Source organism: Hemitrygon akajei, chromosome 27 (genome assembly GCF_048418815.1).
Source record: "Hemitrygon akajei chromosome 27, sHemAka1.3, whole genome shotgun sequence".
In the NCBI taxonomy this organism is placed as follows: domain Eukaryota; kingdom Metazoa; phylum Chordata; class Chondrichthyes; order Myliobatiformes; family Dasyatidae; genus Hemitrygon; species Hemitrygon akajei.
The window spans coordinates 20,581,727-20,608,243 of record NC_133150.1 but is presented as its reverse complement, the minus strand read 5'-3'; the positions used below and the strand labels follow the sequence as shown (position 1 = coordinate 20,608,243).

The following is a 26,517-nucleotide window of genomic DNA, read 5'->3' as shown; positions in this document are numbered from 1 at the left end:
AGAGAAGTACTTGCATAAATAGGTAAACCACCTTCATACAAGCAAGGACAGAAAACGGCAAAGTGAGTATACTTATTTATTCAGTAAGTTATGGGTCAAAGTATTTGGTGAGTACATTTCTAACTCTTCTGGCGTCAGTTTCGTTGCCATCTGTTCTGAAATTGTTATGTTGCGTTCAAGAAAACAATGAAATGGCGCTCTGCCGTCTGACAGCGTTTTCAGATTTCTCCATTTACCCCGTCCACACTGATCTGGCCAATCCGGCGATTTCAAAAATACACACTTTGGAGAGCGTTTCTGAAAAGCTCTGGTTTCGAGGGCCGAAAACGCCATTTTAGTGTGGATGAAGGGTAAAAACGAAGAGAAAAAGCTTTGATTATGGATTTATCTGGCGTAGTGTGGACGTAGCCTGAGAAAGGGTGTGTAGGCATTGGAGAGGGTCCAGATGAGGTTCATGAAAATTATCCCATGAATGGAAGGATTAACATATGAGGAGCATTTGATGACTCTGGGATTGTACTCAATAGACAATAGACAATAGACAGTAGGTGCAGGAGTAGACCATTCGGCCCTTCTAGCCAGCACCACCATTCACTGTGATCATGGCTGATCATACACAATCAGTACCCCGTTCCTGCCCTCTCCCCATATCCCTTGACCCCGCTATCTATAAGAGCTCTATCTAACTCTCTCTTGAATGCATCCAGAGACTTGGCCTCCACTGCCTTCTGGGGCAGAGCATTCCACATATCCACCACTCTCTGGGTGAAAAAGTTTTTCCACATCTCTGTTCTAAATGGCTTACCCCTTATTCTTAAACTGTGGCCTCTAGTTCTGGACTCACCCATCAGCAGGAACATGCTTCCTGCCTCCAGTGTGTCCAATCCCTTAATAATCTTATATGTTTCAATCAGATCCCCTCTCATCCTTCTAAATTCCAGTGTATACAAGCCCAGTCACTCCAATCTTTCAACATATGACAGTCCCCCCATTCCGGGGATTTAACCTTGTGAACCTACGCTGCACTCCCTCAATAGCAAGAATGTCCTTCCTCAAATTTGGAGACTAAAAATGCACACAATACTCCAGGTGGGGTCTCACCAGGGCCCTGTACAGCTGCAGAAGGACCTCTTTACTCCTATCCTCAATTCCTCTTGTTATAAAAGCCAGCATGCCATTAGCTTTCTTCACTGCCTGCTGTACCTGCATGCTTGCTTTCATTGACTGATGTACAAGAACACCTAGATCTCGTTGTAGTTTGTACTCGCTGGAGTTTAGAAAAATGAGGGGGGTTCTCATTGAAACCTATCAAATATTGAAATTCCTAGATAGAGTGAATGTGGAGAGGATGTTTCCTATAATGGGGGAGTCTAGGACCAGATGGGACAGCCTCAGAATAGAGGGATGTCCATTCAGAACAGAAATGAGGGAAAAAATGTTTTAGCCAGAGGGTGGAGTATCTGTGGAATTCATTGCCACAGATGGCTATGCAGGCCAAGTTATTTTAGGCTGAGGTTGATTGGCTCTTGATTAATCAGGACATCAAAGGTTACGGGGAGAAGGCAGGAAAATGGAGTTGAGAGAGATAATAAATCAGCCATGATGGAATGGCAGAGCAGGCTCTAGGCCAAATGGACTAATTCTGCTCCTCTGTCTTAAGGTTTTACGCAGAGGGGGTAGATCTGCTGTGAGGGTGGGTCTATGGGGAAACAGGACAAGGGTTAGGGTAGGATTTATACTGAGCCCCTGGCAGTACAGAGAGGGGGAACGGTGGGGTCTATTGGTGATGAGGTACCTCGAGAAGGGGTGGAGCCACTGGAGAAGTGTGGGACCATGTGAAGGTGTGTATCAGGAAAAAGTGTTGGATCTATGGGTGACATGCAGGGTTACATGGAGATGGTGCTGGGTGTAGGAAGGGCTGGGCTATTCAGAAACAGATGGGCTGTTTTAATGGCAGTTAGTAGTCAAACTATGTAACAGTTTCTTCCCCTAAGCTATCAGACTCCTCAATACTCAGAGCCTGGACTGACACCTTGCCCTATTGTCCTGTTTATTATTTATTGTAATGTCTGCACTGTTTTTGTGCACTTTATGCAGTCCTGTGTAGGTCTGTAGTCTGAGTAGCTTTATCTGTATTGTTTTTTTACATAGTTCAGCCTAGTTTTTGTACCGCGTCATGTAACACCATGGTCCTGAAAAACGGTGTCTCATTTTTACTATGTACTGTACCAGCAGTTATGGTCAAAATGACAATAAAAGTGACTTGACTTGAGACTTGGCATTTCCACCACCGTCGGGTTGGGGTGTGGTGCAGAGAGTTGGGAAATAAAACCTCCTACTAATTCTTTATCAAATGAAAACTAAATTACCCCCAAAAGCCCTATAGATAGATAGATAGATAGATAGATAGATAGATAGATAGATACTTTATTCATCCCCATGGGGAAATTCAACTTATTTTCCAATGTCCCATACACTTGTTGTAGCAAAACTAATAACATACAATACTTAACTTAGTAAAAAATATGATATGCATCTAAATCACTATCTCAAAAAGCATTAATAATAGCTTTTAAAAAGTTCTTAAGTCCTGGCGGTTGAATTGTAAAGCCTAATGGCATTGGGGAGTATTGACCTCTTCATCCTGTCTGAGGAGCATTGCATCGATAGTAACCTGTCGCTGAAACTGCTTCTCTGTCTCTGGATGGTGCCATGTAGAGGATGTTCAGAGTTTTCCATAATTGACCGTAGCCTACTCAGCGCCCTTCGCTCAGCTACCGATGTTAAACTCTCCAGTACTTTGCCCACGACAGAGCCCGCCTTCCTTACCAGCTTATTAAGACGTGAGGCGTCCCTCTTCTTAATGCTTCCTCCCCAACACGCCACCACAAAGAAGAGGGCGCTCTCCACAACTGACCTATAGAACATCTTCAGCATCTCACTACAGACATTGAATGACGCCAACCTTCTAAGGAAGTACAGTTGACTCTGTGAATAATTGTGAATAATGAAAGACAATGTTGCGAATTAAATTGAAGTCACTTCCTTAACTTAGTAAAGATTTTAGTGGAAACTATCAACCCTCAAAGGTAGTAATGCAGAATGCATTTGCTTTCTTTCAACCTTGTATGCTTCACATTGTAAAAGAATGTGTTCAACTCTTTCATGATGATGACGAAACATACACACCCCAGACTGATGGGTGGAGCTGCAGGGAGCGACATGGAATCTGGGCGGGGCTATGGGGAGAAGGGCGGGGCTATGTGCAGGAGGGCGGGGCTATGGGAGAAGGGCGGGGCTATGTGCAGGAGGGCGGGGCTATGGGGAGAAGGGCGGGGCTATGTGCAGGAGGAACTTGCGACGGTGAATCAGTCTCCTAGTTTGCAGCGATGGCGGCGGAGCTTCATCTGGAGCCGACGCGCGTAACGGACCCGGCCACGGCCTCCAGTTTTCAGAGCTTCCGTGTGCGGCACCTGCACTTGGAGCTGCGGGTCGACTTCGGTCAGCGGCGGCTGGAGGGCCGCGCCGTGCTGGAGCTGAGCTGCTTGCGGCCCGAGGGCGGGCAGCTTCGGCTGGACAGCCACGCCAGCCTCAGCGTGCGGGCTGTCCGGGCTAAGTGCGGCGGCGCCGGCTCCCCCTCTGTCCCCCTGCACCATGAGACGCAGCCGTTCACCAGCTACGGCTCCGTCCTGGTGCTCACTCTGCCCGGCCCTTGTCACCCGGGGGACCCGCTGGAAGTCACTATCGACTACACGGCCACCGATGGGCCAGGGGTGAGTACCGGTAGTCCTCTTTCCAAGTCAGTGTCCATTTGGAAAATTCCCAATGTGGTCCTAATGGACTTGAAAGAGAACAGCGATCTGTTGGGCAACGGTCCGATCTACCGGACGATTGGGTGTTATTACATTCTTGACGTGTTGCATTGAAATATTCTTCAATGAATCCCTTCATTTTCCAGGGAGAGTGGAAAAACAACAACTAGGTTTCATGGGAGCTCGGCAATTGGCACCCAATGACAAACCATTAATTGGATAGTGGATTAAGGGAAACTTATATTCTCAGGCAAGGCAATAAACGGGCTAAAGTAGACTCTGGCCACTCGAGCCAGACTGTCAACCTGGGATTCCCTGGAGTTTATGTCTTTGAGTTCCTGTGAATGTCATCCAGGAGTACGGTTGGTGAGGTGGAAATTTGACCTTGTTTGCTCGACCGAATCTGTGTTGCATTTTTGTCAGTGCTCCTAAAAGTTTTAACAAAACGAGGATCTGTTAGTCTTTGTATAGCGACCACAAAACTAAAATCCATCTGATTCGCAAATACCATATTTGCCCGGTTCTGGTCTATATGTGAATCCAGACCTGCATCAATATACTGGTAATCGATGCATAATCGTCCTCTGAAACGGTCTGATAAGGCCGTTCAGGAGAATTTGGAAAGTGCAATAAATGCTGACCTTGCTAGAGATATTTACATCCTTTTTTAAACAAAAACCGATTAATAAAAAGTCATCTTACTGATGAGGTTAAATCAAGGAGTCGAATTCTCTTGGGTGTGTGTGAAAGATCTTTAGGAGGTATTTGAAGAGTGACGGAGCTATACTTGGTACTAATCCCTCAAGCTACATTTTTTTTTCCCAAAAAAATCAAATTATTGGCCATATTACTGTTCAAGGGTATCCTCGTGCATGAAGTTCTAGTATTACAGTAGTGAAGCATTTTGGATATTCTTGAGGTCATAAAAGGCACAATGTAAATGAAAGAAACTTTTGTAGGAGATTGTGGTTTTAGGATTATGTCAGTGTTAGTTTCTTTATCAGGTGCTTTGCATGAGATGCTGATGTATTACTTTCTAAGTTGTGCGGTTAAAAACTCCCTACAGGCTTCCTGCCATCATGGGATAGGAGAGGCAACCACAACTTGGCCTTGTAGTATTAAGATCGTTGAACTGGTATAAAATAACCTTAAAAACTGGAATCTGGAAGTTTGTATTTCATCCCTTGACCTTTTATAACCCACCAGAGCGTTACATCTTGGTTCCACATCAAGCTTATGTGTATCACTCAGCACTGCAGTGTGCTCGGAGGTTTCAAGCATAAAATGCCACGGTATCCTTGTTTCCCAGTTAACCCCCTCTCCCCACCAAACCTCCTCTCTGCAATTCCTTTTCCATTTTGTAAAGTTACTTCATTTTTAATCTATAAATTATTGTCTGTTGCTGCAGATTCCTTGACAATACTGTGCTTCAATTAATCCAGTATCCAGCAAAGCTCATTGTTTTGTTCTTTTTAATAGGTGGTTTGGCTGAACCCTGAACAGACAGCAGGAAAAGTAAAACCTTATCTCTTCACCCAAGGTCAAGCTGTCTTAAACAGATCTTTTTTCCCTTGCTTTGATACCCCAGCTGTTAAAAGCACTTACTCCGCCTCTATTAAAGTAAGTTTTGATTTTGTTTTGTTGTAACACATTCTTTCTGTTAGATTCACAATGAGCACTTAAAACTAGGTGCTACTTAAGTGTCCTGACAGAATAATTGAAGTTTCTTTTCCTTTCCTGAAACTGCATGTTTAACAAAAGAAAAATATATTCTACGACACAATAGAATGTTTTTTTTTCTTCTAACTTCAATCGGTGAATATTTTTAAATGGATTATTTACAATGTCTATTTTTCTTTATTCCTAATTTCAATGTTAATGAATCTATTGGTCTGAAGCACATTAAGGGATATTTTCTGATGTTTGCCTCAAAAAGTAAAGATTTGGTGAATGGTGTATGGATTAGAATCTAAAACAAAATAAAATACTGCAGGTGCTGGAATTTTGTAATAAAGCAGAAAATGCTGAAAATGGCTTGTAGCTGCAGACTAAATTTGAAATGGTAACACTCTCTCTTCCCCCCCCCCACCCCACCCCACAGATACTGACTAGTCTGCTTTATTTCCCCTGTATTTTGTGTTTCATTTCATGAATTACTTAAGTACTCACCTGGTCAAATTTTCAAAGAAGCAAAAGTAGTTTGTCTTGGATAAGAGTCAGAATTAAGTTTAATATTACTGGCATATTTCATGAAATTTGCTGTTTTCCAGTAGCAGTACATTTCAATATATAATAATAAAAACTATAAGTTACAAGTGTATACAAAAAAGAAAATTAAATAAGTAGTGCAAAAAAAAGGGGGGAAATAGCGAGGCGGCGTTCATTGTCCATTCAGAAATCTGATGGTGGGGGGGAAGAAACTGTTTTTGAAATGTTGAATGTGTGTCTTCAGGCACCTGTACCATCTCCTTGATGGTAGCAATGAGAAGGAAGTCCTTAATAATGGATGCTGTCTTCTTGAGGCATTGCCTTTTGATGGTATCCTGGATGCTGGGGAGGCTAGTGCCCATGATGGAGCTGGCTGAGTTTACAACTTACTGCAGCTTTTTCCAGTCCCGTGCAGCAGTCGTTCTATGCCAGACAGTGATGCCACCACTTAAAATGCTCTCCACGGTACATCTGACAATCCTCCAAACTCCAAATGAAATATAGCCACTGTCGGGAATTCTTTGTAATTACATCAATATGTTGGGGCCATTATAGATCCTCAGAAAAGTTGATAGCCAGGAGGTTGAAAATGCTCCCCGTTTCCACTTATCCCTCGATGAGGACTGGTGTGGGTCTTCCTTCAACTACCCCTTCCTTTGTCTTGTGTTGACTGCAAGATTGTTGTTGCAACACCACTCAACCAGCTGTTTTCTTCGTTGTCACTATCTGAAGTTCTACCAATAATAGTTGTATCATAGGCAAATCTTATAGATGCCATTTGAGTCTGTGCCTAGCCACATAATCTGCTCCTATATCTTAGGGTCTTGTATAATCGTGTGTATAGAGAGAGTAGAGCAGTGGGCTGAGCATTTAACCTTGAGGTGCACCAGTGTTGATTGTCAGCAAGGAGGAGACGTTAATTCTGATTAGCACAGACTGTGGTCTCCTGTTGAGGAAGTCAAGGATCCAGTTGTAGAAGGAGGTACAGAGGCCCAGGTTTTTGTAGCTTGTTGATTAGGACTGGGGGTAAGATTGTGTTGAGGTCTGAGCTGTAGTCAATAAACAGCAGCTTGACATACGTACACTTTGTTGATTACTATTATCCAGGTGATCCGAGGCCGAGAGGAGAGACGGTGAGATTGCATCCACTGTAGACCTATTGTGGTGATAGGCAAATTGTAGCGGGTCCAGGTCCTTGGTTAGGCAGGAGTTGATTGTGGCCTTGATCAACCTCTCAGAGCACTTCATCACAGTAGGTGTGAGTGCCACTGAGGCAGCTCATCCTGCTCTTATTCGGCACCGATAGGATTCTCGCCCCTTTGAAGTAGGTGGGAACCTCTGACTGCAGCAGTGGGAGATTGAAGAAGCCCTTGAAAACCCCCCGCCACTCAGCTAGCACGGGTTTTCAGAGCCCTATCAGGTACACCAGCAGGGCCTGTTGCCTTGCGAAGGTTCACCCTCTGGAAAGATGTTCAGATGTCAGCCTCCAAGACGGAGATCCCAGGGTCACCAGATGCTGCAAGGATTCGCACAGGTGTAGTTTTACTCTCCCTTTCAAAGTGTGCATAAAAGGCATTGAGCTCAAGTGCGAGTGAAGCATCAGAGCCATTCGTGATGCCCGGTTTTACTTTGCCAGAGCTGATGTGCATCGATTCTGTCTCTAATCTCGTCAGAATTGTTTTCTTTTGCCCTTAAAATACCAAGACTACTTGATTAGAAAGGACATGGATGTGAGGAGTATAAAAAGCTTTGGTCCAGCTGCAGGTTGATGGGATAGGCAGAAGAGTTTGGCACAGGCTAGATGGGCTGAAGGGACTGTTTCTGTGCTGTACTGTTCCATGACTCTGACTCAATGTGATCTAGTACATTGGGAGATACTGTGTTCTATTTAAACCATTCCCACGTGAATTTTGTTTCAGGTTCCAGAAGGTTTTACTGCTGTTATGAGTGCAAATAACTGGGAACATGATGAAAAAGAAAATGTATTCCACTTCAAAATGGAACACCCAATTCCTGCATATCTTGTTGCTTTGGCAGTTGGTGACATTGTGTCTGCAGAGGTTGGACCAAGGTTAGTCTTTTCCCTGAAATTAATGAGTTATAATTTTTAAAAGCCAAAATGGCTGTTTAGTTTTTGCCAGTTCACAGATTAGTTCTATTTGATGACAGAGAGGAAGTCATAGTCTCAGCAGTCCTCTGTGTAGTCTTCCATTTGGAAGCTTTTCTCTGCCAAGGGGAGGGTTTATTATCTACCTTATCAATGGCCCTCATAATTTTGTATACCTGTCAAGATCTTGCTCGGCCTCCTCTGCACCAGAGAAAATAAGCCCAGCTTGTCCAGTTTCTCTGCTTTACTGAAACCCCTTCATCCCAGGCAGCATCCTGCAGAATCTCCTCTGCACCCTCTCCGGTGCATTCATGCCCCTCCTGCAGCAGGGCAAACAGAACTTCAGAGTACAGGTTTACCCCGCTATCTGAAGGTAGAGCGTTCCTATGAAACAGTTTGTAAGCCGAAATGTTGTAAAGCAAAGAAGCAATTACCACTAATTTATATGGGAAAAATTTTTGAGTGTTCCCAGACCCAAAAAATAACCTACCAAATCATACCAAATAACACACAAAACCTAAAATAACACAAACATAGTAAAAGCAGGAATGATATGATAAATATACATCCTATATAAAGTAGAAATATTGTAGGTACGGTGTAGTTTCAAGTATCAAACTTGGGAAGACAGCGAGCCAAAATCGATTTGGAGAAAAAAAATCGGTACGTACATGCATGTGTACGCACACACCTATGTACATACATGCGCAAACAACTGCCCGCACAGGGCTTCACGGTCATTGTAGTTTTTCTTGGGGTAAACACGTATAAAGTGGGCGACTTCTTTTCGTAAAAGCTGAAAGCCTCTGGTTAGCGAAAACAGGTACTAATGTAGGTAGGTCTTTCGAACAGCAAGCTGTCGCAAAGCGAACGTTCAAAAAACGGGGGCCACCTGTACTCCAACTGTATCTTAACTTCCTTGCTTTGACACATGCCCTCTTTAACTCTTTTCCATCCTGTGTTCTCACCTTCACCGATCTGTGACTTGCACACAAAGTTTCCTCTATTCTTCATTACTCTCTGGAGCCACATTATTCATTGTGTAGGTGCTGGCTGACCTTGTTGGTCCTCTCAAAGCAATGTCACACACTTGCAGGATTAAACTCCATTTGCAGTTGCTCTACCCGTCTTACAAACTGTTTAACGTCATTCTGTAAACGGACTCTCCTCCCTATTAATGTTGGTTTTATCCTTTATATCTCCTACTTTCAGACCCAGATCTTTACTGTATCAACCAAACAGTAAGAGTCTCAACCATACTTGAGGGCTCTAACCTTTTGGACCAGTTTCCCAGGGTGGGATCTTGTCAAATGTCATGTAGAACACGTTGTCTTCATGATTACATTTGGTCAAGATCTCTTCCCCCACTGCAACAACAAATCTGGCTGTCTGTCTTTGATTAGTCCCTGCCTTTCCAAGGGTAGATTAATCTTGTCCTTTGAATTTTTTCAATAGCTGTTCTTCCACTGACAGTAGGACTCAATTACCAAGCTTATGCTTGCTCCCCTTTCTGAATTAAGGTATTACATGTGCTGTCTTCTAGTCATCTGGCAGCTCACCTGTGGCAGCAAAGATTTAAGATTCTGGATTGAATATTGTATATATTCAAAGGTGAGACATAAACATACTCTGTATTCATGAAGTACTGACCTCTTTAAAGATTGTGTAACACTTGTAGCCTCAGAGTATTTGTACGCTTCTCACTTAAGGTACAAAGGACGTGGGTCTATCTTAACTAGACAATCTAAAAGAGCTTTATGGCATTAATGGCTCCTCATTTGGTTAATATTTGAATCAAATCCACTGTAGCAGTCAGTTTTTGACCTATTTTTCTAATGGAGGATTTGTAATTAAAACAAATGTATCATTACAAAGTACAGCTTTAACTTGTAGTGTGCAGTATATGGGAAGTAATAGTGGCATCAGTTGCCTTATTTTACCTCTATAAAGTGGCTAAATAGGTTTTTAAGAATGTTTGTCATGATGTGGGGTTTTCCCCCCATTCTCCTACTGCTCGGGTATCATTAGAACTCTGTATCTGATATAGGAGCCGTATCTGGACTGAACCGTGTCTGCTAGAAGCTGCCAAGGAAGAATTTAATGGTGTAATTGAAGAGTTCTTGACAGTTGGTGAGAAGTTGTTTGGACCATATGTATGGGGAAGGTAAATCTGCTTTATGATGTATTATCAAAAATCTTTGGTTCATTCACAAGTCTCTGCCGATGAAATTTGCTTAAGGTTTTCAAGTTGTTTTTTGTAATTGTTTAATATCCACAAATAACACTGAAATTGCCTGCACTAACAATTTAACAAAAATAGTAAATCCGTATGTGAATAATTCTTTTTTTTTCTTAACTGATGGATCAACAGAAAGAAAGTTGCTTCCTTTTATGTTTTAAGTTTTTTAATATCCAAAGTATGCCATAAGATGAATATCCTGCTTTCAGATCCATGCCCACTTTGCTTTCTCTTTAAGGGTGTACATGACTGACTGCTATTTCCAGTACCTTGTGAAAGTATTCAGTCTCCAACCCTTTGTTTGCATAAATTGATCAAAATCCCTGGTTGTAATACTGGTTTAACTGAGAAATTTTATTCATGAATCACCTGCTCCTTTTCTCACAGTCTGAAAAGGAGGGAAAGTGCAAAGCATGAAAAAGTAAAAATTCAAAAACTGAAATGTCAGTAGTTCAAAAGTATTCACCCCCCCCCCCCCCCCCCCCTTTCTCAGTACTTAGTAGAATCACCTCTCATAGCTATTACAGCCAGTAGTCTTTTGGGATATGTCTCGATTTGCTTTGCTCAATGTGAGGGAACAAGATTTGCCCATTCCACCTTGCAAAATTGCTCAAGCTCTGCCAGGTTAGTTGGGGAGTGGCAGTAGAGAGCAGTGTTGAGGTCTTCAGTTCAGTTTAAGGTCAGGGCTGTGACTGGGCCACTCAAGAGCATCAATTTTCTTCACTTGAAACCACTCCATTGTTGCTCTGGCGGTGTGCTTTGGATCGTTGTCCTGCTGAAAGACAAACTTCCTCCTCAGTTTAAGTTTGCTCGCAGAGACTGGCAGGTTTTTCTCCAGGGAACACATACAAAAATAGGGGAGGAATTCAACAGGCCAGGCAGCACCTATGGAAAAGAGTACAGTTTTTATCCAGGAGCTCTGTTTTTTTGGCAGTGTTCATCTTCCCATCGATTCCTGAACAGATTTCCAGTCCCAGCTGCTGAGAAACATCCGCATAACATGATGCTACCTCTCCAAACTTTACAGGAGGAATGGTGTAACCTGGCTGATGTGCCGTATTAGATTTACTCCAAATTTAGGCCATAAAGTTCCACTTTAGTCTAATCTGACCACAAGACCTTCATCCACATCTTCAGATATCTTCAAAATGATGCTTTACGGGCAAAGAGATGCTTTTTTTAAAAAAAAACTAGGGCTTCTCCCTTGCCACTCTTCCACAAATACTCTTTTTGTGCAAGGCCTTAGATCGTGGAGCCATGAACTTCATCTCCAGTTGCAGCCACTGACCTCTGCAGCTCATTCAGTGACTGTTAGTGTCACAGTTGCTTCTTACAAGTGCCATTCTTCTCTGACGACTCAGTTTAGAGGGATGGCCTGACTTAGGCTGTGTGTCTGTTTTCCATTTTATCCACAATGGACTGCACTGAGCTCTGGGACATATTCAGTCCCTTTGAGATGGTTATGTACCCTTCCCCAGATTTGTACTTCTGTATTGTCATCTCCTCATCTTGTCTCGAATTCTCTTTCGTCTTCATTTTGGTTTGATCTGTTGAAATTGGATGGTAAATTGGGGTGGTAAATTGGATTAGTAAGTATGCAGATGATACTAAGATAGGTGGTGTTGTGGATAATGAAGTAGGTTTTCAAAGCTTGCAGAGAGATTTAGGCCAGTTAGAAGAGTGGGCTGAAAAATGGCAGATGGAGTTTAATGCTGAGAAGTCTGAGGTGCTACATTTTAGTAGGACTAATCAAAATAGGACATACATGGTAAATGGTAGGGCTTTGAGGAATGCAGTAGAACAGAGTGATCTAGGAATAGTGGTGCATAGTTCCCTGGAGGTGGAATCTCAAAAAAAAAGAAAAAAGGTTCACGAGGTTAATTCCCAGGATGGCAGGACTGTCATATGTTGAAAGAGTGGAGCGACTGGGCCAGTATACACTGGAATTTAGAAGGATGAGAGGGGATCTGATTGAAACATATAAGATTATTAAGGGATTGGACATGCTAGAGGCAAGAAACATGTTCCTGATGTTGGGGGAGTCCAGAACCAGAGGCCACAGTTTAAGAATAAGGGGTAGGCCATTTAGAACGGAGTTCAGAAAAAACTTTTTCACCCAGAGTTGTGGATCTATGGAATGCTCTGCCTCAGAAGGCAGTGGAGGCCGATTCTCTGGACGCTTTCAAGAAAGAGTTAGATAGAGCTCTTAAAGATAGCGGAGTCAAGGGATATGGGAAGAAGGCTATCAGAGAGACGATGGCTGTTCTAAAGTTTGAAGATTCGATTTTGGTTTTAAATTTACTTCATTTCTTTTTCTCTATAAAGCATTATTTAATAATTTAAAATTAGTATTCTGAAATTTTGAGTTTGCTGTAATATATGTTGATGAGGACAGTGTGTAAGCTAGAATATAATGTACTATTTCTCTAAAGTTGAAATCCATTTAGTTTTCCTACTATTTGTAGTTGTTAAACAATATAATCTGATAATTGATAAATGTGTTCCAGCAATACACAATCTAACAAATGAGGATTCAGTCAACTATATTGAGTGAGTGTGGCAAAGAAAAATAGAAAGAATAGATACCATGCAAGATTGTAGTTTGATAAGACCCAGAATTTGTATATGTATATCTTTTCCTTGTTTTTTTTTGTTGTTAAGCACCTGAAAAATGGTTTCCTGGAGACAATGCAGCTGTGGCCTTAATCCAGGGGTGTCAAACTCATTTTAGGTCACGGGCCGGATTGAGCAAAATGCAGCTTCATGCGGGCCGGATCAGTCGGACGCGTGCGAACGCAGCTTTCGTTGCCTCCGTTTTTTCAGCCTGCTCTCATGTAGATAGATAGATACAAAGTGTTTCACTTTACAAATTCCGTTTCTTATGAAGAAGACTGCCGAATAAACACTAAAAACCCTGAAAACCTGGTACCTGAATAAACTCAGCATTAGCCATATCATACACCATAGGCGCTTCAATTACTGGGGCCAGCTTTAATAGTAATTAGATATTATCTCACGGGCCAAAAATAATTCCACTGCGGGCCTTGAGTTTGACATATATGCCTTAATCCATTTGTGAATTCAAGCCTGTAATCTGGGCTATGACTTGAGTATCACTTTGGAAAGCTGTAATGACATTGAGCTTCCTGACTAGGTTTTAATCACATAAAGTATGCTCGCAGGCATGGGTAGATGAGATCAGCCGAACTGGGTGTGGTGCAGGCCTAGCTGTCTGCCAGGTTGACTCCTTCCACGTGACACTGACAGCACTGACTCTTCAGACTCTGAGTCTGATCTCTCCTGGGCAATGCTGGACTTCTTAGATCCAGAAACCTTGCTTTAATTCATTGAAGAAGGGTCCAGACCCTTCGAGTTGTGAGAGCGTGTCTACAGTGAAAACGTGTAAATGTTTTAACAAAAACGCACCAGCATGAATTTTGAAATTTCATGATATGCGAATTAACCTCATTACCTGTTAAATTAATCTTGTGATTGGAGTACTTTTTGGCAAATGTGGACAGTGTGTAAGATGCATAACAACACAAGCTTTTTATCATCAAAATAGTTGTTTTGTTTCTTAAGGCTGAAGTTAATTCATTATTATTCAGTAATGACTGGTGAAACAGACAGCGAAAGTAAAACCACTACAACCTGCCTTTTCAAGATTCCCTGAGGAAGGGTAGTAAGTTTACAGAAGACATGAAGATTGGTTGTTGAGGCCCTCCATTGTTTGGACACTGCATCTTAAATGTCTACGTGACACGCAAGCCAGGGCAGTACAATAAGGAGAACAAGCTCCTGCTTTCAGGAGTTGCCAGTCAGTGTTGAACTGATGTGGGGGCTGCATTAGGGATTCCAGCTCTAGATTTTTCCCTCAGTGTTTATTCCTGAAGCCTTCTCCATAAGTGGGTGGAGACATGAAGCAGTGGAAGTATGAGATCGGAGTATTCCTTTTCCTGGATGAGCTGCCAACCACAGCTGACAAGCCCCTTCTGTTCAAAGCAACTGTTTTTAAGGCACCAGTAACCCATCTTCGCCCCTTCAGTAGAAACTGTTCTGCCGGGCTTAGTAGCTGAGCCGCACGTAAAGGGCAAGAGCTGGACTTGGTTGTCAGAGGCTAGTTGAGATGCACACCATTGGGAGCATGTAATAGGTCTTGGGAGCTTATTCCCACCACCTCTCGTAGCTATGACAACCTTAAAGAACCAAGGTTGTTAGTGGTGAGGATATATTCAGATAGTTCCTGCAGGGGAAGAAACAATTACAATAAAAGGTCAGGTTTGCAATTTAAATGCAGCTTCCTTCTCAGCACATGCTGTCCAACTGGTTTTGTGTTTTAGAGAGTTTCTGTTTCTGAAAACAAAACTTGCTCAGAATTGACATAACCATCTCAGTTCACTGCTGGCATTAATAAATTAATAAAAGAGTTTATTAATAAACTCTTAACATTTTTTCTCTTTGCACACTCTGATAGAGCAAATGGCCTGATAGATGTTTGTTAAAAAAATAGAGGCATAGACAGTCAGAATCTTTTTTCCAGCTGGATAGAAATGTAGAATTGCACATTTAGGGTAAGAAGCCTAAAGTTTACAGGAGAATGGCGGGGCAAGGTTTTTGCGCAGAGGGTGGTAAATGCTTGGAATGGACCGCCAGGGGTAGTAATGGAAGCAGATATGAAACTGATGGGGACTGGAGCAAAATGGATCATGTGCAAGCAGAAGAGATTTGGTCTTAATTCGGCATCGCGTTCATCACAATGTGGGCCGAAGAGCCTATTCCTGTGCTGTACTATATTTTGCTTGTTCTGTTAAATGGTTAATTGGAGAACCTTGTGGGGCTCTGCATCTACTCAGAGTTTGGGTTGCAATTCTGTTGATAGCTTTGTCCTTCGACTCTTCTGATCAATGAGGTTAATTGTGTGCCTGAGTGTAAGTCTACCAAAATTTACTCCATCTGAGATTTCCTTTTGCATCCAAGTTTCTGCTAGCTGATAGTTTGTGATTTGGATTTTTTAAAGTGAAAAATAAAGTGTGTTTTGATGTCAGTGTGAGAGTGTACATAAAACTAATTGAGAGTGGGATACTTGTTCCATTTGCATTTTAAAATAACTTGACACCAAATGTCTTGTAATATCCAAAGGTACGATCTTCTCTTCATGCCGCCGTCTTTCCCATTTGGTGGGATGGAGAATCCTTGCATTACGTTTGTTACTCCATGTCTGTTGGCCGGAGATCGGTCATTGGCTGATGTCATCATCCATGAGATTTCTCACAGCTGGTTTGGCAATCTGGTCACGAATGCCAACTGGGGAGACTTCTGGCTAAATGAAGGATTTACAATGTATGCTCAGAGGAGAATCTCAACAGAAATTTACGGTACAGCTTTGTGAATGCATGTTACAGTGATCCAAAAAAATCCCGATATTCGTCTCTCTGCAATAAGATCTTAACCATTTAGTATGCTTTGTTGGATTCCCATTCCAGCATACTCCTCAAAGCCTTTGTACAGACTTCAGAATTTCATATCTTAGATTTTTTAAAAGCATGCAATGATTGAACTTGCAATGGATATTTGTTATTTAATTTATAATGTGCATGATTTCTAACAAATTTGAGAGATTAGCATCTAGTTTTGCCATGTTATTTCAGGTTGGATGGTTTTGTTTTTCTGTTTAACAGTTCATTGTGTTTACTGTACTGGGAGTGTTTGCAGGAATTGTTCCTCCCTGACAAGGTTAATGTGCGAACATGTATTTTTAAGCTTAGTTATTTTTTTAAAATCTAAGTGGATAGAAATGGGAAAGCATTGTTCCAGAGGATTAAGGTGAAAGAATACTAAAATAATAACCAATGCTGAACATCTGTAATAAAAACTAGAAATATTCATAGTTACTGCATGGGAAGAAACAAAAAACAATTGAAGGTCATTCATTTGTAATTTAAATGTTGCTGCTTTCTCAGTACATACTGGCCAACCTGTTGAGTGTTAGCAGCAGTTTCTGTTTCAAATTTAGACAAACATCTATTGTTAACACTTCAAGTTTGGAATGTGAAACTGAAAGGAAGGGACTCGCCCACAGTTTGTACTTCAAAATCAAAAGCAATTAAAACTATAAACTTCAAACCAGAACAGAAATGCTGTAAGAATTCAGGCAGTCAAGCAGCATCCATGGGAAGAGAAGCCAATTAACCTTTCATGGTAAAGACCCTTCATCACAATAATTAGTAACATCTACCTCAGTAAAGATTCAAAGTCTGCTGTTCTAGGTTTGCTTTTCAAAGCAGGTGAAGGGGGCAAAAAGTATGAATAAATAGTTTTTGGTATTGATTATTGTAACATATCAAGATGCAGTGAAAAGCTTTTGTATTCTGTCAGGATAAATCATGGCATGCATAATTACCATCTCAAGAGATTCAAGATTGTTTAATGTCATTTCCAACGTACAAGTGCAAAGGAGAATGAAATAATTGTTACTTCAGATCTGAAAGAGCACAAAAAACACAATTCCATTCCATTCTCATATAGCTTGTATATGTTGATTGTAGGTTGGTAAATTGATGCTAGGCATAGGAGTGTCTGTATATAAGACCACTCTGACGGGAAATGGTGAAGTAGTGGTGGTGGGGGTGTGAAGGGGTGGGTTATTGGGTGGAGGTGTTGATCAGCCTTGCAGCTTAGTACGTTCTCTCCTTTGCATTTGTATACTGGCAATGATGTTAAACAGTCCCGAACTTGGGGAAAGTAACTGAGTCTGGTGGTTCTGGCATGGCCAGTAATGGGAATAAACAGTCCATGGACAGGTTGGGTGGGATCCTTCACAATGTTACTGGCCCTTTTCTCAATGCTGCCCAGTGATGCATTGGGCAGTTTTGACTACCTGTTGTGGAACCTTCCTGTCTGCGGCAGTGCAGTTTCCTTACCACACAGTGATGCAGCATGTTAGGATGTTCCCGACTGCATCTGCAAAAAGGATAAATGTGCATGCTCCAGCTCTCTTCACCCTCCTCAGAATGAGGTGTTGTCGAGCTTTCGTGATTGTGTCTTGGGGCCATAAGAGTTTGTGAAAGATTTATTCTCCCAGGAAGTTGAAACTGCTCAGTTTTTGACTACTGTGCCACCAGTGTGAAGAGGGATGAGAATGGTGCGAGTTCTCCTGAAGTTGATAATCATCTCCTTTGTCTTGTTGAGTGAATTGTGTTTTAAAAAAGAACAGAATACAGAACATTGTGTTGGAATTACAGAAAGGGGTGTAGTGCAGAGAGACAAAGTACAAATGTCACAAGGTAGATCGGGGAGATCAAAAGCTCATCTTTTAGTGTGCGAGAGGTACCTTCACACATTTGATAATATAGGGAGAAAAGCTGACCTGAGTCTATTGATGTATGTTCTTGGGCTTTCAGATCTTCTGCCTGATGGGAATAACCAGGGTGAGGGGGCTGTTGTTAATCTTAGCTGCCTGATGGGAATAACCAGGGCGATCTTAGCTGCTTTGCCAGTGGAGTGGGAAGTGCAGTCGGTGTAAATGGAAGGAAGTTGCTTTGCATGATGGACTGGTACTTTTTGGTACTTAGAAAGAGAAAGTTTAAAAAAAAAACATGAATATTACACTCTCTTCAAAAAATGGGGAAAGGACAAACCATTATGTTTTCAGTGTGGCATTCCAGATGTTTTCAATAGGCAACTAATTGAAACTATTGGTGTCTATACCCACATATTTTCCTGCTGCTGAATCAACCTTGTGCTGCACTGGTAAATTTTTGTAATTTAAAAAATTCTCTATTATTAATTGTCCCAATAAACCATGTGTAGCTTTATGGCACTGATACCATCATATCACCAAGATATCTCCTGTATATTTACTCAAAGTTTATATCTCAGGTCCAGAGTACACTTGTCTTGAAGCTGCCACAGGGAGAGCCCTCCTTCGTCAACACATGGATAACACTGGAGAGGACCATCCCCTCAATAAACTGAAGGTTAAAATTGATCAAGGTGAGAGTTCATAATCTGGATCTGTGCAAATTGATTTGGAATCCCTGATCAAATCCCCAGTGCTTCCAAAAAATCATTTTTCAGATGCAAGCAGAAAAAGCAAGTTTCTGAGTTTGATATTGAATCTCCAAAAGTGAAAGTGCTTGAATAGATGAGCTCCTGTTGGAGTGGGATAAGAGGCAAAAATAGTCAAATTGGAAGCGTGACAGCAAATTACAGGCAACTGGAGATTCCTGGTACTTGCTGTTGACTTAATGGAGATGTTCCACCAAGCACTCAGTCTTTTTGATCAGAGCTGCTTAGTGCCATTTCAAGGTTTTGTAGGTTTAAAGGCTGATTTATACTTCTGCGTAGTAGCCTATGCCGTAGCCTTCGTAAGTGGCCTGCGCCGTTGTGAGCATTTATACCTGTGCATTGGCGTGTCTGCGTCGCTCTGCAATTCACCGCCAAAACGCTAGTTGGCAGTGGGGTTGATGGCGACTGCGCGCATCATGTTGGAGCTAATATTGAACAAGGGTTACTTTTATTGAAATTACTGCAACACAAAAAAGAGAGACGACATCGGAGGAGATGCTATGTATGACCACTGAACAGACTGAGACAGAAGGAGGGTGAATCTTCTGTGCTTGTCCAGCCACCGAGAGACATGGATGAGGAAATGCATTTCAAATATTTTCAGATGTCGGCAGGTAGATTTGACGATTTGGTTCATCGTCTCCAACCATTTATTTCGCATCAGTGTACATAGACAGGAGGAAATGCGATGCTACCAAGTGGACCAATCACAGTTGTTACGTAACCTCGTAACCAGGTAACTTACCAGCAAAGATAGCGGGATCAGTTGAGTCGGATGCTACTATTTTCAAACGTTTTATTCAAAAAGGGGCACAAACGTATGGTTAATACAAAACATTCAGATCATATACATCGTCAAAACTCAATCTAAAACACCGGTGTAATAATAATCAATCAGAAATAAGCTCTATAGTTGTCTAGGGGGTAATACTGAGTCCAATTGAAATATAAAGAGTCACTCAGAAGTCTGCAGGCTTTTCCCTTTTGGGAACCGCTGGGGTTTCACGTTGTGGAGAGAGAGAGATGGTTGAGAAAGGATAAACACTTGCCCGTTGTCTTTACAGAGCAAATCCTTGGAATCAGGGGAGCAGGCTTCCCCGTTGTTATTTAAAAGCGGTCTTCCGTTGGTTCTAGCCACAGATTCAAAATTTGGAATCTAACGCACGTGGCTTCCTTCAAAATGGCTTCCCGCTCCCACAGGAATCGGTATCGTGCTTCCTTGGTGTCTCCTTGGTGCGTCTGAGGGTTGTCCCCCCCCCTCAGACCCTCCTTTATACTTCTTCAAGGGATTGCAGGTGTCAATCAGGTTGCAGATGATGCGATCTCTCTCTCAACCAGCCCACTTTGCCCGAGGGCTTTTCACGTGGTTTCCATGAGACAATAGTCAATGTCGCCTTTATTCTGCTTCTCGGGAGAACGTGGTCTTCCGCACGTCTCCCTCTCTCTCTCCCATTTCCCGTGTCTATTCAGCACGTCTCTCCCCCTCTTGGGTCAGTTGACCCCCCCCTTGACTAGGGCTCTTGCGATTCTCACAAAGGAGGGGGCCGAGGTCATAACACAGTTGTTACTGTCTGCATCGCCATGATGCGCAGTTACATTTTTGGAGAGGTGCACATCAGACTATGGCGTAGGATACAGTGTAGGTTACGTGGCTGTGCCGTACCTACGGCGTTCATTTGACGCAGAAGTATAAATCAGCCTTTACTCAGCAACTGCTGAATCGATTAGTATGTTCCATTGTCAGTTGCTGATGGATGCTTTCCTTATTTCCTTACAAAACAGGAAGTTATTTCAGCCCATTGAGTCTATGCTGGCTTGCAGAACAATTCCTCTCCTAACAATTTTCACTTGTTACCAATTTCCCTCAACTGCCCACCAGATTTTATTCACCCGCTTGCACACCAGGGGAGACTTACAATTTTCAGTTAACCTGTCAACCTGCATGTTTTTGGGATGTGGAAGGGCTTTAGAGCAAGTGAATCACAGAGAAAAAAGGAACTACTTTGTGACCTTGGACCATCCCAAAGAATTTCATAGTCAATAATGTGTGATATAGTCATTTGCGTAATGTTAAACTTGGTGTTTGCTCTCTCATGCCCCATGATTTCTGTATTCCCGAAGTAAGCCCACCCTTAGAAATTTTACCTTTCTTTGACAAAGAATTTATTGTTTCCTTTTTCAGGGATTGATCCAGATGAGACATATAACGAAACTCCCTACGAAAAAGGCTACTGCTTTGTATCATATTTAGCTCACCTTGTGGGTGATCAGAGCACATTTGATGCTTTCCTTCGGGTAAGAACTTGTCAAGTTCATTGTAAACATAATTTTATTTATAAGGGGGGGAAAGCTGCTAAATGCATGTTTGCGTAGCCAACCTATTTTCAATGATTCAAATACATTTATCATCAAAGTATGCCTGCAGTATACAACCCTAAAATTCATCTTCCCACAATCATGAAACAAAGGACCATGGAACCAACCCATTCAAGGAAAAATATCAAACATCAAATCCCGCCTCTCATGCAAAAATCATGCAAATTTCATCAACCACAAATGAAAACAAGAATAATATTTTGTTCAGTTTTAAAGAAAGACAGTGCACTAAGGTATTCCCAGGCGATATTATGGAAGTTGAAATCTATTATTCAAACAGTCATCTAATTCCCACTGAATACTGCAAGATCTGTAGTACATTTATTGAAAAGTGATCCTCTTTATATCTTAGTTCTGCATGTTGCCCCAGAATATCTTTACGTTCCACCATGGTGTTCCCCTTAAGTTCAACTCCACTCCCCGGTCTTACCCGCACCATTACAGAAAAAGCAGTGATATCACAAAGGTTCATTTGCCATATCTGCTATCTGTCGACTGTGAGCCAAATGGCTGAACTTTACTCTTGTCTTATGCTTCCATAATAACTGAAATACAATCCTATGTGCTGATCCATACTGAGTTCACCTGCTTCACCTGTGAGGCTTCTTGCATTAAATGTACACTCTGAGCAAATCAGATCACCTTCAACTGCCCTTACTGGACTTGTTTGCTTTTACCTCCATATTTCATCTTTCTCATCTGATGTACAGTACAAACATGTAAAAGTGCTTTTCATTTCATATTGCACATAATTAATTTTAAGCTTTCTTTTTACTTTGCATCCATCTTTAACCTCTAAAAATTTGGACATTGCAATTAAAATAGGAAAGATTATGGTGAAATAGTGATCTTTCATCAGTTTGGTATTTTTGGCCATTTATGCAGATATTTTGTTTATACCATTGCTAAAGAACTTGTCTCTATGGACTCCAGCTTGTTAAAGAGCAGAAATTGATTTGATGGTAACTTGGAGACATTAAATTAACATTCCAGATTTGAGAACTTCCACTGATACCCAAGACCTCTGAAACCTGTAGAACAAACTCTTAGCAGAATGTACTTCAATCTATGTTACAGATCTGCTTAAAACTTTAAAATAAGAAAAGGGCAATAGGACAGATTTTGATTGCCTTGTTATGCTGTTCCAAGTAGAAAATTGATCAGTCTATTATCAAGTAATGTCCTGGTCTTGCTGTGTAGAGGCATGGCCTACTTCATTGTTGGGGAATTGCAAATTGAATTGGTCATCCGTTAATAGCTCCTTTTGTGATGGGAGGAAAGTCCCTGATGAGGCAGTTCAATATCAATGCAGTTCCTTACCCGAAATGGGTCACTGATACACTGTCCAGTGTACAGGTATATCATTTGCTCTGATTTAACATAAATCATGTGTCTAAATTGTGTTTACTTGCAGGCCTATGTGAACAAATTCAAATTCCAAAGTATTGTGGCGGAAGACACTTTATGTTTTTATTTAGAGTACTTCCCAGAACTCAAGAAACAAGAAATTGAGAAAAAAACTGGTAATGCTGTTTTATTATTATATCAACCCCTCGCTGAAGAAAAAGTGGGGATGCACAATCTTTCAATAAGATTAAAGTTGCTTCAATTATTTTGATTAACTGGAACCTATCCACAATTTTTATCATGACCGAGTCCTTAACGCTTTGTTATTTTCTACCTGATTCTTTTTCAATTTATGCATGTTCTTCACCCTGTCAGTTTGGTAAGAAGTTGAACATTTAGAGAAACAAAGGATCTAAATTTTCTTATCCAGGATTTGAATTTGACTGTTGGCTGAATACTCCTGGATGGCCACCTTATCTGCCAGACCTTTCATGTGGTGATGTTCTCATGAAACCAGCAGAAAGCTTGGCTTCACTATGGTTGGCTACAGAGCTGAATATGGATGCCATCAAAGCTGTTGACATAAGCTCGTGGAAAACCTACCAGATTGTGCACTTCCTTGATAAACTACTGGAAAAGTCACCTTTGCCTCCAGGTATTTAGTAAGGGATGACATTTACTAATAAATACTAAAATTCCTGTCATATTGTGTAGTGTACCATAAATTGTGAAAATGTATTTTTAATTTTAAATCAAATACTAATGATTTAACCAGAGTCCAATGGAAATCATATTCTAAATTAAATCTGCGCACTTTAATTTGTTTCATGCTTAATTCCAGATGTCTTCAATTGCTGTTTCAATAAATCATAGTTGATTTATAGAATTCTGTCCACTCGAAACTTTGGCTTTAAAAGTTTTAATTATTTTGGAAAACAGTTATCTTTTGCCCTCACTTCATTATACAAATGCTCAGAAGAGACTTTGTAAATGTTATAACAAGTAGTGATGATTAAATGCTTTAAGAAACTGGAATAATATCTGAAATCTCATTTTCTTTAGGAAATATTGCTAAGATGGGTGAAGTCTACCCAAATATCTCCAGTTCCAAGAATGCTGAACTACGTTTTCGCTGGGTAAAGTTAATTGTGAAAAATAACCACACAGATGCATTTGATGAAATTCGCAAATTTCTACACAGTCAGGTACATAATTAATTATACTTAAGGTGATGGTTGTCCCTTCTGCAAAATTCATGTAAGATCATTAAGTGTAATTTGATTGAAATGCTTTTATGTGCATATGCCTTAACTTGGTCAAAATTATCTTTTTAAAAAGTACTGTAAACCCTTTTATTACGGAAATGGATAATTCTTACATTGAGGAGAGTAGTACAGAGTTTGAGATGAAAATGAAACATCACAATTACTTAGAAAAATTGTTGAAGTCGAATTCAAGATATTAATACTTAGGAAGACTATATCATGGGTGTTGAAGGATTAAAAGTAAAATGGCATCTTACATTCAAAGAATGGAGGATGAAGGCTTTTTTAAAGAAAAGACAAGAATGTGGTACTAAAGGCATTTAATATAGAAAATAAAAGCCAAATCCCATTTTTTGGTAGTTAAGTATAATAAACCTGCCATTGTTATTCCTGACTACCTTACAAAAAGTCCCAATATGGAAGGACACTTGTAATCTGCATGTAAAACTCAAATTCCAAACCTTACTGAATAATTAAACTCAAATAGTAATTCATCCTATTATACTGCAAATGTTTTGACCTTTTCCTCTCGTCACAGGGTAAACAGAAGTACACAGTTCCCGTTTATCGAGCCATGTGGTCTGAATCTGAAAGGACACGCAAACTAGCACAGGAAATTTTTGCTGCTACAGGGAATCAACTTCACAAAAATGTACAGAATTATGTGAAAAAAATAATTTGTAATTAAGATTCACGAATGAAGAAATTTAAATCGGTAGCTTTCAGGAGATCTTTGAATATACTTCAGAATATTTGTCTCTATAAAACTTTGATTGTTTTCAGATTTAAATAGGGTAAATCAATTAATGCTTCCAAAATAGCCATGATATTCTTTGTTGTACTAATGTGTTCTTTCCTTTGTGTATGCCAAAAGCAGATCTGGGTTAAATCTGTCAAATTCAATTGTTTGCATACCTTGTAGCACACTTGAGCTGCAAAAACATTTTGAAGTGAGTGCAAGTGAGGAAATTGAGAATCCAATTGCACAAGGAATTGGATTGTGCTCTTGTGGATCTTTGCTCAGGTACTTAATGTTTCATGTCTCTTTCAATAGTCATAATCATCTTGGTGTATTCCTACTACTGACTTTCTCTTCTAAATCATTTCTATGGGAATATTTGTATTTGGTAGTAAAATCAATATTTCTGAAAGGAAAACTAGGCCAGTGCATAATCAAAGGATATTCAGTATGTGTGTAAACTGAAATCTGTACAATGAATAAAGTTGTTACCACAAACAAGGCAAGCTGTGATATATTTACTTAACTAGCTTTAATTGCATTTTCAGTTTGCTTGTAGAATTTTAATATTGTGCTCACTATTGCAAAGGTAAAATTTGCTTAACTAATTTATCAGGTATACTTGTACGCAGGAAGAAGTGCCTAACTTAGCCGTGGGCTAATGTAATACAATTTTACACATTCCTACTTTTCTTTTACTCCTTCCACCCCCCCCCCCCCCGCACCATTCAGCCCAGAAGTTCACATCTTGTTTGTATACTCCATAATGAATTTTACTTATCTTTTCTATTTAAGATTACCGTAGATGCCGGATTATAAGCCGCTACTTTTTTCCCACGCTTTGAACAGCTTTGAACACTGCGGCTTTTACTACGGTGCGGCTAATGCATGTTTTTTTTTCATGCCGCCAAAAACATTTTGCCTCGTAACAGTAGACCAATAAAATTGATGAGTAGTTCACAGAGGTCCAATGAAATTGTACGATAAATCAAGCGCACTTTCACAATTAAATTATTGTAAATCAGTCATTTGTACTCACCCTCATCAACATGGAAAACACTCGAAGAAAAGCATATGATGCAGCTTTTAAGTTAAAGGCGATCAATCTGGCGGTTGAAGAAGGAAATCGAGCTGCTGCACGTAATCTTGGCATAAATGAATCGATGGTGAGAAGGTGGAGACGCCAGCGTGAAGAACTGAGTCAATGCAAAAAGACGACAAAAGCTTTCAGAGGTAATCATAGCAGATGGCCCGAACTTGAAAACTTTCTTGAAGACTGGGTTAACACACAGAGAGCAGGCGGCCGCGGTGTTTCCACCGTGCAGATCAGACTGAAGGCTAAAGCAATCGCCACCAAAATGAAAATCGAAGATTTTAGAGGTGGGCCATCGTGGTGTTTTAGATTTATGAGACGAAAAGGCCTGTCCATCAGGGTACGCACGACTCTCTGTCAGCAGCTCCCTCCCGACCACGAGGAAAAACTTGCTAACTTCCGCACATTCACTCAAACAAAGATAGCGGAGAATTCCATCGGGCCAGATGAAATCATAAATATGGATGAAGTACCTTTGACGTTTGACCTGCCTCTCACTCGGACTGTTAATAAAAAAGGTGACTCGTCCATCATACTGAAAACAAGTGGCCATGAGAGAATGCATTTTACTTGTGTTCTGAGCTGCACAGCATCCGGACTAAAGCTTCCACCGATGGTGATTTTTAAGCGGCTGACAATGCCAAAGGAAAAATTCCCAAAAGAAATGATGGTGAAAGTCAATAAGAAAGGTTGGATGATGGAGAGTCTAATGAAGGATTGGCTCAGAGAGTGCTACGCCAAGCGACCGGGGGGATTTTTTTCACAGAAAAAAAGCGTTGCTCGTTATGGACAGCATGAGGGCTCATATAACAGATTCAGTGAAAGCTGCCATCAAGAGTACAAACTCAATTCCAGCTGTGATTCCTGGGGGCACCACGAAGTATTTGCAGCCACTGGACATCAGCGTGAACCGGGCATTTAAAGTGGCACTGCGCGTTGAGTGGGAGACTTGGATGACGAGTGGCGAGAAATCCTTTACCAAAACAGGCCACATACGAAGAGCATCTTTAACTCAAGTCTGCCAGTGGATCCTAAATGCGTGGAGCCATGTCACAACATCCACTATCACCAACGGGTTTCGAAAGGCTGAACTGCTGCGTGATGAAGAGGATCGCGTGCGCTCAAGTGAGAGCGACAACGAAGAGACTGAAGTGAGTGACGAGATCCTGAGGTTGTTCAATTCGGACACTGAAGAAGAGGACTTTGATGGTTTTAGTGCACAGGAGGAAGATGAAGAAGGCGATCAATAACTTTTCCTGGTAGG

At 41.1% G+C, this 26,517-nt stretch overlaps 1 protein-coding gene across 1 annotated transcript; it reads left to right on the top strand.

Moving 5' to 3' along the window:
- Window positions 1-3,338: 3,338 nt before the first annotated feature.
- rnpep (arginyl aminopeptidase (aminopeptidase B)) lies at window positions 3,339-24,661 on the top strand. Its single transcript, XM_073030463.1, has 11 exons — window positions 3,339-3,773; window positions 5,292-5,432; window positions 7,940-8,091; window positions 10,175-10,291; window positions 15,506-15,741; window positions 18,245-18,358; window positions 20,616-20,728; window positions 22,224-22,332; window positions 22,587-22,811; window positions 23,219-23,361; window positions 23,960-24,661. The coding sequence occupies exons 1-11, from the start codon at window positions 3,390-3,392 to the stop codon at window positions 24,107-24,109; spliced, it is 1,884 nt and encodes a 627-aa protein (XP_072886564.1). The 5' UTR covers window positions 3,339-3,389; the 3' UTR covers window positions 24,110-24,661.
- The last annotated feature ends 1,856 nt before the right edge of the window (window positions 24,662-26,517 follow it).

Excerpts from the sequence above, each read along its gene's own strand:
- rnpep (XM_073030463.1), top strand. The coding sequence starts at position 3,390 with ATGGCGGCGGAGCTTCATCTGGAGCCGACGCGCGTAACGGACCCGGCC. Across the intron at positions 15,742-18,244 it reads AATCTCAACAGAAATTTACG|GTCCAGAGTACACTTGTCTT; the intron begins GTACAGCTTTGT and ends TTTATATCTCAG. Across the intron at positions 23,362-23,959 it reads GCAAATTTCTACACAGTCAG|GGTAAACAGAAGTACACAGT; the intron begins GTACATAATTAA and ends CTCTCGTCACAG.